The sequence below is a fragment of the Chenopodium quinoa genome, unplaced genomic scaffold, assembly GCF_001683475.1.
Source record: "Chenopodium quinoa cultivar QQ74 unplaced genomic scaffold, ASM168347v1, whole genome shotgun sequence".
NCBI lineage: Eukaryota > Viridiplantae > Streptophyta > Magnoliopsida > Caryophyllales > Amaranthaceae > Chenopodium > Chenopodium quinoa.
In genome coordinates, this window is record NW_018745063.1 from 1,836,514 (window position 1) to 1,849,940 (window position 13,427).

A 13,427-nucleotide genomic window follows, 5' to 3' on the forward strand; every position below is an offset into this window, starting at 1 on the left:
GGAGTATTAGGACTAAACTTGACAAATGACTTTTGCAAATTAAGCATTTGACCTGAAATATCACAAAAAGCAGAAAGCACATTCAACACTTGTTCACAGGAGGAGAAACCTAGAAAAATAGCAAAGAGTCATCCGCAAAGAACAAGTGTGAAATGGTAGAAGCCCCCTAGCAATTTTAATACCCTGAAAAAGATCTTCCGATTCTGCCTTACGCAACATAGCCGAAAGAACCTCCATGCACAAAACAAACAGGTGTGGAGATAGCGGATCTCCTTGACGTAGACCACGCTGAGGACGAAAACCCTCTGTAGGTGACCCATTAACCAATACCTGGTATGACACTGTAGATACACACTGCATAATCAGATGAATCCAGTAGGGAGGAAACCCAAAAACCTGAAGAACCCTACACAGAAAGTCCCACTCAACTCTGTCATAAGCTTTATTCATGTCTAGCTTTAGGGCCGTATAAAAACGTTTCCTGGCTTTGGAAGCATTCATAAATGAAAGAATCTCGTGCACCATCGGGCAATTATCAGACATTAACCACCCGGAACAAAGGCATTCTGAAAATCTGAAACTATGTCTGGAAGTATCCAACGTAGACGACGAGCAAGACACTTAGCTATGCATTTATAAAGAACATTACAGAGTCCTATTGGTCTAAATTGAGAAACAAGTTCAGGGTGATCTACCTTAGGAAGCAAAACTAAGAATGTCCGATTCCAATCCTTAAGCAAATAACCATGAGCAAAAAAGAACTGGACAGCATTCACTTCCTGATCACCCACCTCACTCCAATAGGTCTTAAAAAAGGCTGAAGTATAACCATCAGGAGACTTCGCCTGCTGAAAAGGGGGTTAGCATGGACTGACGATGCCTATCAGACAAAGAAGGGAGCTGAAGGGAATCCCAAGGTAATTCAAAAGGTCGATCCAAATTCCTATTGTATAAGGACTTGTAAAAACTGAGAACCAAAGAACGAATATCCCCCGCATCCGAAACCCGGGAACCTTCATTGTCCTTAAGCCCCATAATAGTGTTCTTCCGATGCCGGGCCTGAACTACAGAAAAAAACAACTTAGAATGCTCATCACCAAACGCATCCCACTTCACTTTTGCTCGTTGTCTCCAAAAAAGAAATGCCGCTTCAGCCTTCTTTATTCTTTCCTTCCTAAACGTACTAAACAAACAACGACTATTTCGTGAATCAAGATTAAAAGAAGCATTAGTGACATCGGCAACCAAAGCTTTCCAATCAATGCCCCACGCCTTTTTATGAGAAACACACCAAGCTAGTAGACGATGACGAAGAACACAAAGTCTTTTTGATAAGGAAAACATAAGAGACCCAGGGATATGTTCAGCAAAAGTAGTCCGAACCATATTAACAACATCCTCAGAGTGTAGGCACCAGTTTTTAATTCTATAAGGACGTTTGTATCTATCAGAAGGCAAAGAGTCACTTAAAATAATTGCCGCATGATTAGAAAACAAAATGGGCTGATGATGAACAGAGGTAGCCGGCCAATTCTGAAGCCAATGGGAAGTAGCATATGCCTTATCTAATCTCTCAAAAGTGGGGTCCATAACTGTTCTCCCATTAGTCCAAGTAAAAGATGGTCCAGAAAACGGAAGATCAAGTAACCCATTATCCAATTTCCACTGTATAAAATCATGACGGCCAGGAATATCCAGATTACCTCTGGCCTTATCTGATAAATATTCAACCTGATTAAAATCGCCAACTAACACAACATTCGGGTAAGAGGCTAAATTATCAGAAATTTCCGACCACACATTCATACGATCAGAAACTTGAGGCGCACCATACAGAAAAAGGACATATTTTATAACCAAGTTCTCCACGACTCGACACAATATTATATGCGAAGAAACCAAGAGAGGGTCAATCAAAACTGGGGCAAACCACAACACACAAATCCCACCACTAAGACCCACCGAATCCATACCTACAAAACCTGAACATGACAAGGAAGATAATTTATGCATTACAGAATTTACAGACACCATAGTTTCAGCCAATAACATCTACACCACAAGAGCGGAATAAGGACGCAATGGAAGGAACTTTAGGGGAGTCCGCCTGACCCAAACCCCTACAGTTCCACGCCATAATCTTCATCTATTACCTGGTGGCCTTGAACGGGCGGCCACCGAACCCTCAGAAAAAGAACCAAAATGAGACACCTGTTGTGAAAAAGAAGTACCAATTCCTTTATGCTTCTTAAACGGGAGGCAGGATAAACTACTAGTAGCAACAATCTCCGAACCTTTTTCCCGAAAGCAGAACAGAAAATCCATAAAGGATCTTGAAGCCGATCCCTTCTTATAACACATTGATTCCATCCTCTGTAACGGCAAAGAGCATCGTGCTGCCTTTTTCATTGGAACTGACAAAGTACTAAATAAATTTGGCCGTTTAAGCGGGTAGAATCTCTTTTTGACCCTCGAGGGTCGAGGAGAGTGAGCAGGTTGGTAGGTTGGGTAGTAGTATTGGTGGGTGATGGTTGATAAGAGTCATAGCAAAGTTATTTTTTTCCTGGATCGTGTAAGGGATGCTTGTGGGTTGAGAGTTTAGGTTGGTTTGGTGTTTGGCATGATTCATTTGGAGTAAGGTCAATGTGTGTTGTTGTTTCTAATTGTGATTTCCTTTTTTTCACGGGTGAGAAAGATAGAGTAGTAAACTCACGAGGTCTTTTGAGGGGTTGACTACTCTGGGGTTAGGGTGGGTAAATGTTTTTAGAAAAGTTCTTAAGATTCACTATGGTTCTATTTTTTTTAAATTCTTTTCGGGCCAATATTTGAATTAGAGAGATTATGGGAATGTAAAATAGCAGGCTTACACAACCCATTCTTATCAACAACAAAAGGAGCAGGGCTATAATGATTCAAAGGGCAAGCATTCTTCTTATGGCCAACTCTATTGCAGTTAGAGCACAAAATAAACATATTCTCATATCTGAAATTAATCCATTTAAACCCAGAATGTCCAAGGTCCAAGTAAAATCCAGAAAATAATGGTTCCAAAACATGAAAGTGAAGTTTTACTCTAACCACACATCTAATTGATCCAGAATCAGGTTCATCGGAACACAAAATCTTTCCAGCCATAGTAAGTATTGAATTAACGACATTAATCTCACATAAGTTCAAAGGAACTTCATCAAGATGAACCCAAATAGCAACCTCGTCAAATTTCTCATCTCTGATTGACTTACCCTGAGTCCACGGAGTAAAGACCAAGAGAGCCGCTTGGTACGCCGCGGAACCTTGTTGTAGCATAGCTTCTCGATCACGAACGTCCTCACAAAGAAACAAGAAAATACTATTGAATTTCTGGACTTTAATTTCCCCAAAGGTAATCCTCTGGAAACCCACTTTTGGATTCGAGTCTCGGAGAAATTTCTGTAGTCTATGAACTTGCCCAGTACAAGATGATTGCGGAAACAGGGATTATAGCTTGTTGATGAGCGTCGCCGGCTCGAATGAGCGAATTTATTAACTGCAATCTTAAACAAAACAGGGGAAAATAAAAAAGGGGTTATGATTTTGAAGGAGGATCATCGAAAAGAACATGGAATTGAAGAACTAAAGTGGTTTTTTGTGAACTTTAATCTGATCCTAGCTTTTGTAATTAAAATTTGAGGTTTGTGAAGTCATGGAAGAGTTGAAAAACAGTGGAAGATGGTGGAAGGCGGTGGAAAAAGTTGGGGTTTTGGGGATGAGGCTCTAGTATTCTAGAGAGAGAAGCTCTCTTTTTAGAGAGAGAATGTTTCTTTATACTTTGAATTCTAGAAAAGTTGGTGCTTTCTTTATTAACTGCCTTCTTCTTCAATATTGTACCTAGTAGAATGTAAGGGCTAACTTTAAGGAGCTCATGTGATAAGGAGAGATTTAAATGTGTAGTGAGAGTTCATATGCGAAAAAAAGGCGTTGCTATAAACAAGAAACTTCCATACATAGAAATTTGCTACTACCTCCATTTCATATTATTTGCATCGATTTGACATAAAGTAAAGGGGAAAAATGTCTAAACATTGCAAATAATATGAAATAGAGGTAGTTATTAAAAAAAAAAATGGAGTAAGTGTTACAATCACTTTGGTAATACCCATGTAACTTGCAAGTATATTTTAAAATTGGTAGAAGTAACATTGCCTTTTTTTTTTTTTTTTTTTTTTTTACTTTGAGAATACATGTGTAACTTTCACGTGGCACAAATTACTTTAACATATTCACTTTTTTTTGGCTTATTTAACTTAACACTAAGATTGAATTTGCTGCTTGCTTGTGTTGCAGTGAGGTTTTGAAACACAAGCTCCCTCTAACCATAATCTATCAGGTATATCTTTTTATCCATAGTTTCATATGTGCTTTGTTATGTTTTAGATGGATGCCTTAAATAGTTTTTTTTTTTTTTTTTTTTTTTTTTTTTTTTTTTTTTTTTTTCAAAAAAGGTAAAAGTGTCTTTTAAATGACGTGGAAAAGAAACTAGATGTGGAGAAGATATATATTTAACAATTAACATCATCCATTGCTGTGTGATTTCTTTGATATGATGCATTACATAAAATGTTTTGACATATCTTAACTCTTGTTTGGTAACTTAATACTAGTAACCTTTACTATGGACAATTGTTTGACATTGACAAGCTTTAAAAAAAAATTCTATTCCTGGTAGGTTTGAACTTTTTTTTTTTTTTTTTTTTTTTTTTTTTTTTTTGACAAAAGCAACTAAACGAAAAGCTAAATAAATTGCTTCTACACCAACCCACAATATTATGCACTTTTGTTAGTTGGTCCCTACTTACTTTCCAAATAGTGCACATATCAAAGAGTCCTCCTTCCTTCAATAATTCCCCAATAGTCCAAAGTAGTCTCACCTCCCTACAATTAGGACAACGCAAAAGATGGATGAGAGCTATAGAGTCTGTGAAAATTGTAATGCGTTGATAACCTTTTAAGCGTGCCCAGTTGGTAGCTTTTAAGCAAGCTAACAATTCCGCATGTAAAGCCGAAAGAGCCATACCAAACTCTCCTCCTCCATCCAAGAAGTTGACAACATCAGATGAATATGCTCATCCAAAACTTGTGTGCCCCGTATTTTTCTTCCAAGACCCATCCAGCATAATAATCACCTCAAATATTTCCTTCTAGAGGGCTATGAGGGAGATCCTTCTGCTAAATCCTGCGGCTGCTCCCCCCTACTATCCAAATTGCGTAAGACCCCTTTAGATCGTATATTTGGTTTGAGGAAAGATTCAAGACTATTCATTGAGATTGAAATGTCTGTAGTAAAGATAACCCCTTTCATTTCTAAAGACTCTCCCATTCCTTGTTAACTAAAGACTCTACAATACTCTTTAAAAATATGTACCCGATCACTTTGTTTCCCATCCTCGCTATGAAAAAGCAGGATATGTTGCTGAATTCAGTGTCTCAAAGGAGTAGATTCATCAATTTTAGAGCTGATATGCAAAGCGCAATTCTTCCAAGCATACCTCGTAAAAGAGCAAAACCTAAAGATGTGTTGAATATCTTCTTCTTCCATGCCGCATGAGTCACAGTCTCCATCGATGTCCACCCCTCGTTGTATCAAGTTGACTTGATAGCCAAACCATTCATAACCAGTTTCCATAAAAATAAACTCCATTTTGGGGTAGGTAGGTTTGAACTTTGGAGTATAATCTATTAAAAAACCCTTCATTATTTTAAAAACAATTATTCGATGCTTTATCCTTGGAAATTTGTAATTGTAGGCAAGCTAGTTTGTATCTCTCATAATTAGCAGTCTAGAATCATTATATGTTTATTACTAAGAAATTTAAACCTTGATTAGTTTTTGTGGTCATTATTATCATATTAGGAAATCTTTGGATAGTTTCTTTAGCCAAAATGAGTTGCACTCTTGTGTTATGACAATATAAAGGGCTTTTTTAAGCACAGGAAAATTGTTGTAGGAGAAAAAGATAGAAGAGAATTGAACAAGTATTATTTAGATGCTTTTTTTCAAACAAAACTTCGATGACTTATGTTATTTCAAGGTCTCTAAGCTAGTCTCAAATGACGAGGAATTGCTGTGAAGGTAAATGAGGAAGACCAAGTACTCATATTATTGCTTTCATTACCAAAATCCTATGAAAATCTGGTTCCAACATTGATGCTTTTGGGTGATACTTTAACCATGGATGAGACTAGAACATCACTTTTAGCGAATGACCTTCGAAAGGTTGCTACAAGTAGAATGATGTCTTGTAATGGAAGAGAACACAACAAACAAGCTCATGGATTGTTTGCAAACAGAGGAAGGACTAATGATATAGAGCGAGGCAATGGAGGAAAGTTTAGATAAATATCTAGACCTCTTACCAAAAGGCCATGTTTCAAATGTGGTGAGCTTGGTCATTTTAAAGCTAATTGCCTAAATAAGAAGGTAATATTCAAGGAAAGAACAACGACAACTCCAGAGGAAAACAACATGAAAAACAAGAAGCTAGTTTTATCTCAAATGATGAGGATGATTATTGTATCTTAGTTTGAGAACAATGCAATGAGATATTCGGTAAATGGATCCTTGATTCAGGTGCATCTCACACCATATGTGCCCAAACAGGAAGTGGTTTATAGGAGTTTGGATGGTGGTATTGTTTTGATGGGAAACGATCATATTTTTAAAATTATCGGGTTAAATACTATCCAAGTCAAGATGCATTATAGAACAATAATAACCTTCAGGGATGTGAGACATATCCCATATTTGCGGAAGAACCTTATTTCTCTTGGATTATAAGAGAAAAATGGTTGCAAAATAGTCTTGGAGAATGGAGTTTTAAAAGTTGTCGGTGGTTCCTTGGTAGTGATGAAGGGAATTCGTCACAATAATCTTTATCCTCTTTTGGGGACAATTGTTACAGGTGATTTAGTAGTTGAAATTAGTGGAAGTAAAGACCAAACAAAATGCACGAGGATATGGCACATGCGTCTTGGGCATATGTCGAAAAAGGGTCTATCATTGCTTAGTGGTCAAGGTTTGTTAAAGAACATGAAAAAGCCATAAATGGAATTTTGTGAGCATTGTATGTATAGAAAAGCATACAGGGTGAAGTTCTCTACAAGCAAGCACAAGAGTAGAGGATTGTTAGACTATTTGCATATGGATGTTTAGGGTCCGGCTAAAGTTGCTTCCAAAGGTGGTTCCAGTTATTTTGTTACATTTGATGATGATCATTCTAGATGTGATTGGATTTATTTTCTTAAGCATAAGAATGAGGTATTCGACATTTTCAAGCGGTAGAGAGCAATGTTGAGAATAACTGGTCGAAAGCTAAAAACTGTACGGTTTAATAGTGGTACTGAATACACAAAGAGAGCTCCGTTTTATGATCTGGAAGGCATTGTGAGACACTGGATGGTCACAGACACACAACAATAGAATGGAGTTGCGTATAGATTGAATTGTATACTACTTGAGAAGGCAAGGTGTATGTGCTCTAATTCTAGATTAGGCTTGGTGGGCAAAGTCGGTTGCTACAGCTTGTTTTATAGTAAATCGATCCCCACATTCTTATTTAGATGGTGACACGCCTTATCGGGTCTGGTTAGGGGAACATGTAGATTACACGAGACTTCGAGTCTTTGAGTGCACGGTTTATTATCATGTTAGCTTGATGAAAGAGCCAAGAAAGAAGTTTTTTTGCGGTATCCAAAAGGGGTTTAAGGTTATCGTCTTTGGAGTGTAAAAGATTCTAAATTTGTGATTAGCATGGATGTGACCTTGGATGAAAGATCTATGGTAGCATTATTGAAAGCTATGGTACCTAATGCTGGTGATGTTGGAATGACTACAAATACTTAAGTGGTGGAGATAGAATCTAGAATGTTCAGGTGGAGCATCTTTGGTGTTTCTCAAGACGAGGAGGATGATCTGGAATGAAAGGTACTAAGTCAGTGGTGACTCCATGGGCTCCACATTTTAGGCTCTCTGGTAAACAATCTCCCACTACAACAACCTTATGCTAGTGCAGTAGGCAGTTTAATGTACGCCATGGAGAACTCGGGTAAAGCACATTGGGAAGCAGTGAAATGGATTTTACGGTACTTGAAAGATACCGTTGACACAGATTTTAGTGGAAATACATGTCAAACAAGCGGCTTTGTTGATTCGGATTATAGTGGTGATCTAGATAGAAGACGATCTACTATTGGTTATTTATTTAAGATACATGGTGTTCCAGTTAGTTCGCGATAACTGTTACAAGCTAGGCTACGGATAGTGTGAATCTAAATTATGACAACCATAGTGCTATTCACTTTGTCAAGAACCAGGTTCATCATGCTCGTACCAAACATATAGATGTAAGGTATCATTTTGTACGGGATGTCATAGAGAAAAGAAGTATTTCTCTTGTGAAAGTGCATACAAATGAGAACCATGCAGACATGTTAACGAATGTTGTGTCCGGAAGCAAGTTCCAGTATTGTTTGGAATTGCTTAACATTGTCCCATGTTAGGTTACATGAAGAAATAAGTGGAACTATGATTGGTTTGATCCCCGTCAAAGGTATGTAGTTAGTCATTGTAAAAACGGCTATTTCACCAAATGCCACCGAGTACTTAAAAAATTCATCAAATGCCATCAAGGTTTTCAAAATTCACCCAATGCCATCGAGCTTTTAAAAAATTCACCAAATGTCATTAATGACTAACGGCCGTTAACTCCGTTAGTCATTAAGATTAAATCATGACACGTGTCATAATATGATTGGCCATTTTAATTATTTATTTTAATTAATAAAAATAATTTTTTTTTTGTTCATTTTCGTGGCAAAAATTGTTCGGTTATAGTTTTGGGGGTCATTTTGTTCCTTTATGGATACAAATTAAGCTCGGAATTGACAAAAAAATAACGTAAATGCTCCGTTTTGTGTGTTGAAACATATTTTCATTAGCATGTCGTTATTTTTTAACCATCAAAATTGTTCGGGTAAGGTTTTAGGGGTCATTTTAACCCTTTATGGGTACAAATTAAGCTCAAAATTGACAAAAAAAAAAACGTAAATGCTTCGATTTGTGTGTTGAAAAATATTTCGATCAGCGTGTCTTTATTTTTTAATCATCAAAATTGATTGGGTAAGGTTTTGGGGTCATTTTGATCCTTTATGGTAACAAATTAAGTCCGGAATGGACTAAAAAATACTCTCTCCGTTTCATAATGTTAGTCCCATATGGAATCAATCATATGAAATAAGAAAAGAAATATATTTAGAATCTAACTTTAAAGTACAACATAATTCATAATTAGTTTACCTTATTTAACTTTTTTGATTTTTTATTAGGAAAGCAAAAGCCATAATTGCATAATTTAAGGTAAATATTTCCTTACTTAGAGTCATGTCATCAATTCACATCCAATTAATTCCAAAAAAAATCAAGTTATAAATAAAATATATTCAATATGGGTAGATGTTTTTGAAACGTCCAGAATAGTATATGGGACTAACAATATGAAACGCAGGGAGTAACATATATGCCCCGTTTGTATGTCGATATCGTAATTTTTTTTTTTTTGGAAAAAAAGCGAAACGGAGTATTTCCCTGTTTTTTTTTTATTTATTTATTTTTTCCAATTTCGAGTTTAATTTGTATCCATATAGGATCAAAATGACCCTAAAATCTTATCCGAACAATATTCATCACGAAATCGAAAAAAGTATTATTTTTCTTCATTAAAATAAATAATAATTGAGTATTAAATTTAAAAAGTAATGGCATTTGGTGAAATAATTTTCCTAAGTAATGACATTTGGTGAAATAAGAATTGCATTAACAGAAAACTAACGTCCATATACTATTAGTTGCACGGGGTGTCATTGTATTGTTTGTCAGTGGCATTTGGTAAATTTTGAAAACTTTGATGGCATTTGGTGAATTTTGTAAGTACTCAGTGACATTTGGTGAAATAGCTGTTGTAAAAATGGTGCAACCAGATTTGGATAACAAAAATTCGTTCGTCCAAAATTTGAATATTTTTCAAATTATGAACGAGGTGGAGAATTATGGTAAAATATGATTATATATTAATGACTACGGAAATGGTTTTTTCTTGTTTCAACAAAAATAGGATGGAAGTAAGGGAGAATTTTAAGGAGATGGAGAAAATTTAGGATGGAAAAAGAAAAGTGCGTTATTCATTCCTTTTGTAGCCATTCTATATTTAGTGCCTTAGAAATTATAAAAGGCTTAGAGCAACTCCAATGGTTGTAGTTAGGGACTTGTTTGCAATTTAGAAAATATCCTAGCTATTAACTTAACCATTGGAGTTAAAAAAAAAAAAATTAGCTTAGTTAATTAGCAAATGAAGGCTCAATTAAATCACAAACTATTAGCTAACCATTGGAGCAAAAACTAGCTACAAAAGATATTAGCTTAAAATCTTATGTGGCATTACAAGCTAATTTGCTAATCAGCTTACCATTGGAGAGCAACTCCAATGGTAAGCTACAAATGCTTGTAGCTTCCTTTGCCACGTCAATTTTTAAAGCTACAACCTTTTTAAGATACAAAGTACTCCAATGGTAAGCTACAAGAAGTTGTAGCCTGATTTGCCACATCAATATTTCAAGCTACAAAGTACTCCAATGGTTGGCTATAAAATTTTGTACCTTGCATGTAATACTTTATTTACGACACTATGTGAGCTGAAAATTTCATTGCTAATTTACTTACTTTTACAAAAAAATTCCAATAATATAATTTCACAAGTTATGCCCACTATTAATATTAAAATTTACTCTAATAATATAATTTTATATAAGTTGTATTGTACTCATACTATGAGATGACATGCCTGCGATTTGATTATTTGAACTTATACGGAGTATTAAATATTTTCATCAAGATTTTTGATAACTTTTCTCCCTAAATTTGTTATTTACATATTTTGTAATCAACATTTGACTATGCACTAAATGACACTAATTAACAAAACAACATTCCTTAAAAAAATTAAAATTAAAAAATATATAAATAAAATAAAATCAAACTTAACTAGGAGCACTTCAAGTTTTAGCCTTTAGCTTATGATGCATTTGTCTATCTCGGATTGTTGCATCTCTTTTAAGATATGACTCGAAATTCTCCTCATGTCCTTGATGCACATCATCAACAACACTCGGTGAAAATTCATCGTTAGAAAAGTTTTTGTTATAAGTGTGACGCTCGTCTTCAACAATCATATTGTGTAATATAATACACGCATCCATAATATTGTGGATATTGAGTTTATGCCAACAACATGCAGGCCCACAAACTATAGCAAATAGAGATTAGAGTACCTTAAATGCCCTTTCAACATCTTTTCTTGCACTCTCTTGCTTTTCCTTAAACAAAAGCCTTTCATTGAGGATGTGAAATTTTTTTAACAAATAGGATATGATAATATCTCGTTTCATACTCGGTGCCATTAATGGTAAAATTAACCTCCGGAGCTTGTCCTTGTAATTTCTCTTGAAACAAATTTGATCTACATAGCACATTAAGGTTGTTGTTTGATCCTGCAACAATGAAATATGCGTACCAAATCCATAGATCTATTGAAGCCAAAGCTTTAAGCATTATTGTTGGATATCCATAATCGCCTCGAGTATATTGTCCTTTCCATCCAGTAGGGCAATTTTTCCATGCCTAATGCATACAATCCAGACTTCCAAGCATGCCTATAAATCCATGGTATTCCTCATGCATTTTAAGGACATCATTAGCAATGGGACTTCTCATGTACACCTCTCGAAATATTTCAATAACACTACAATAAAATTTATAGACACTCCATAGTCGTGTTCTCACCAATTTTGATGTACTCGTCAAGTTCCATAAGCTAATATGCGGATAGCAGCAGTGCATTTTTGAAGAGGGGACAAACCCATTCTTTTTGCAGCATCAAATCTTTGTGGAAAATATTTAGTATGATTTTTTAAGGCCTCCACTATTCGATTGAAGACCTCTCTCCTCATACGAAAATGTCTTCGAAAAAAATGTTCCGGACTATTCAGAAAATTAATCTTTGTATCGCCCGATTTCTTCATGTGATTCATCAAATAAGTGCTCTTCCCAAAATTTATCCCAAACAAAGTTATTACCTTGTAAAATTAGGACTTTTAAACATTTTGATTTGGTAGAATATGTAAATATTAGTGGAGTAATAAAGGATAGAATGAAGTTTTACATGATGAAATTAAATGCAAGAAAATATAAACTTGATAACATACACGTTAATACAAGTATATATGCTACTTACTATTGTTTAGATACATTTTATGTTAGTTAATTTCCTTCAAATGTTAGTGCTAATTCAGCTCCACAAATCCAGGAGACAAAAGGGTTGGGAGGAATTAGTACTACGTAAATTCGTTCTCTAAACATAGTGTTCTATGACCCGATAATTTCTTTTGCATAACTAACACATGAAATGTATATTTCTTAAAAATTATACGAAATAATTAAAGACCATGTACTCTACTTTGGATTGGATGAGCTAGAATAATTAAGTACTATCCCGATCATTTTTACTTGATGACTTAGATTTATCGTGCATGATTTATAATAACAAAAGTTAGTTGAGCAATAATTAAAGTTGCTGTATACATCTTCACAAAAAAAATAAAAAAAAAATAAAAAAAAATAAAAAATAAATAAAAAATAAAATTGTTGTATACATATATAATGCTCTCATAAAAACATAAATGTGTCAACCGAAAAAGGTGTCATTGTATACATATAGCATACTCTCGTAAAAATATTATAAATAATGTAAAAGATATACTCGTGTTGTATATATATATATATAGTTATAGTTATAAAGTTTTGTATTCAATCAAGTTTTTGTATACATATAATTAACTTTTGTAAAAATGCATATAAATGATAAGTCAAAGTTAGTTCTATATTCCCTCCTATCACAATTTTAGCTTTATGCCAAGTTTGATACTTAACTCTTCTAATGATGATATGATGAACCATTCAATTTCTTTCTCCAAATTTTTGTGCTTTTCATTGTTTAGCCACGAGTGGTGTTGGTTCATTTATATATATACAAAAGTTTACTCGTTTTTTTGAAATGAAATATTGAAGGTAAAACAGAAAGTAGCAAATTAAAAACAAAGCTTTAACAACTAATGATAGAAAAATAACAAAGAGGTTAAGAATGCTACGAAACTTAATACATAACATTAATAATAAATTAAACATTGCATAATAAAAGGAAAAGTTTTGTTTATTGAGTTCAACATAATAACACCTAAATTACTCCCCTCTAATAAAAACAATAACTTAAATTACTTGACTTAATAGTCATCATATTTATTTGATTTGTGATTATGACATTCCATACTTGGCCTTAATGATT

General features: G+C 34.7%; 1 protein-coding gene across 1 annotated transcript in view; it reads left to right on the plus strand.

The window, feature by feature from the left end:
• LOC110709251 (probable 3-deoxy-D-manno-octulosonic acid transferase, mitochondrial) overlaps positions 1 to 13,427 on the plus strand; it is a 36,736-nt gene that overhangs the window by 3,181 nt on the left and 20,128 nt on the right. The window contains exon 3 of the mRNA XM_021887465.1: positions 4,324 to 4,366. Within this exon, the coding sequence (XP_021743157.1) occupies positions 4,324 to 4,366 (43 nt within the window). The remainder of the gene's footprint in view (positions 1 to 4,323; positions 4,367 to 13,427) is intronic.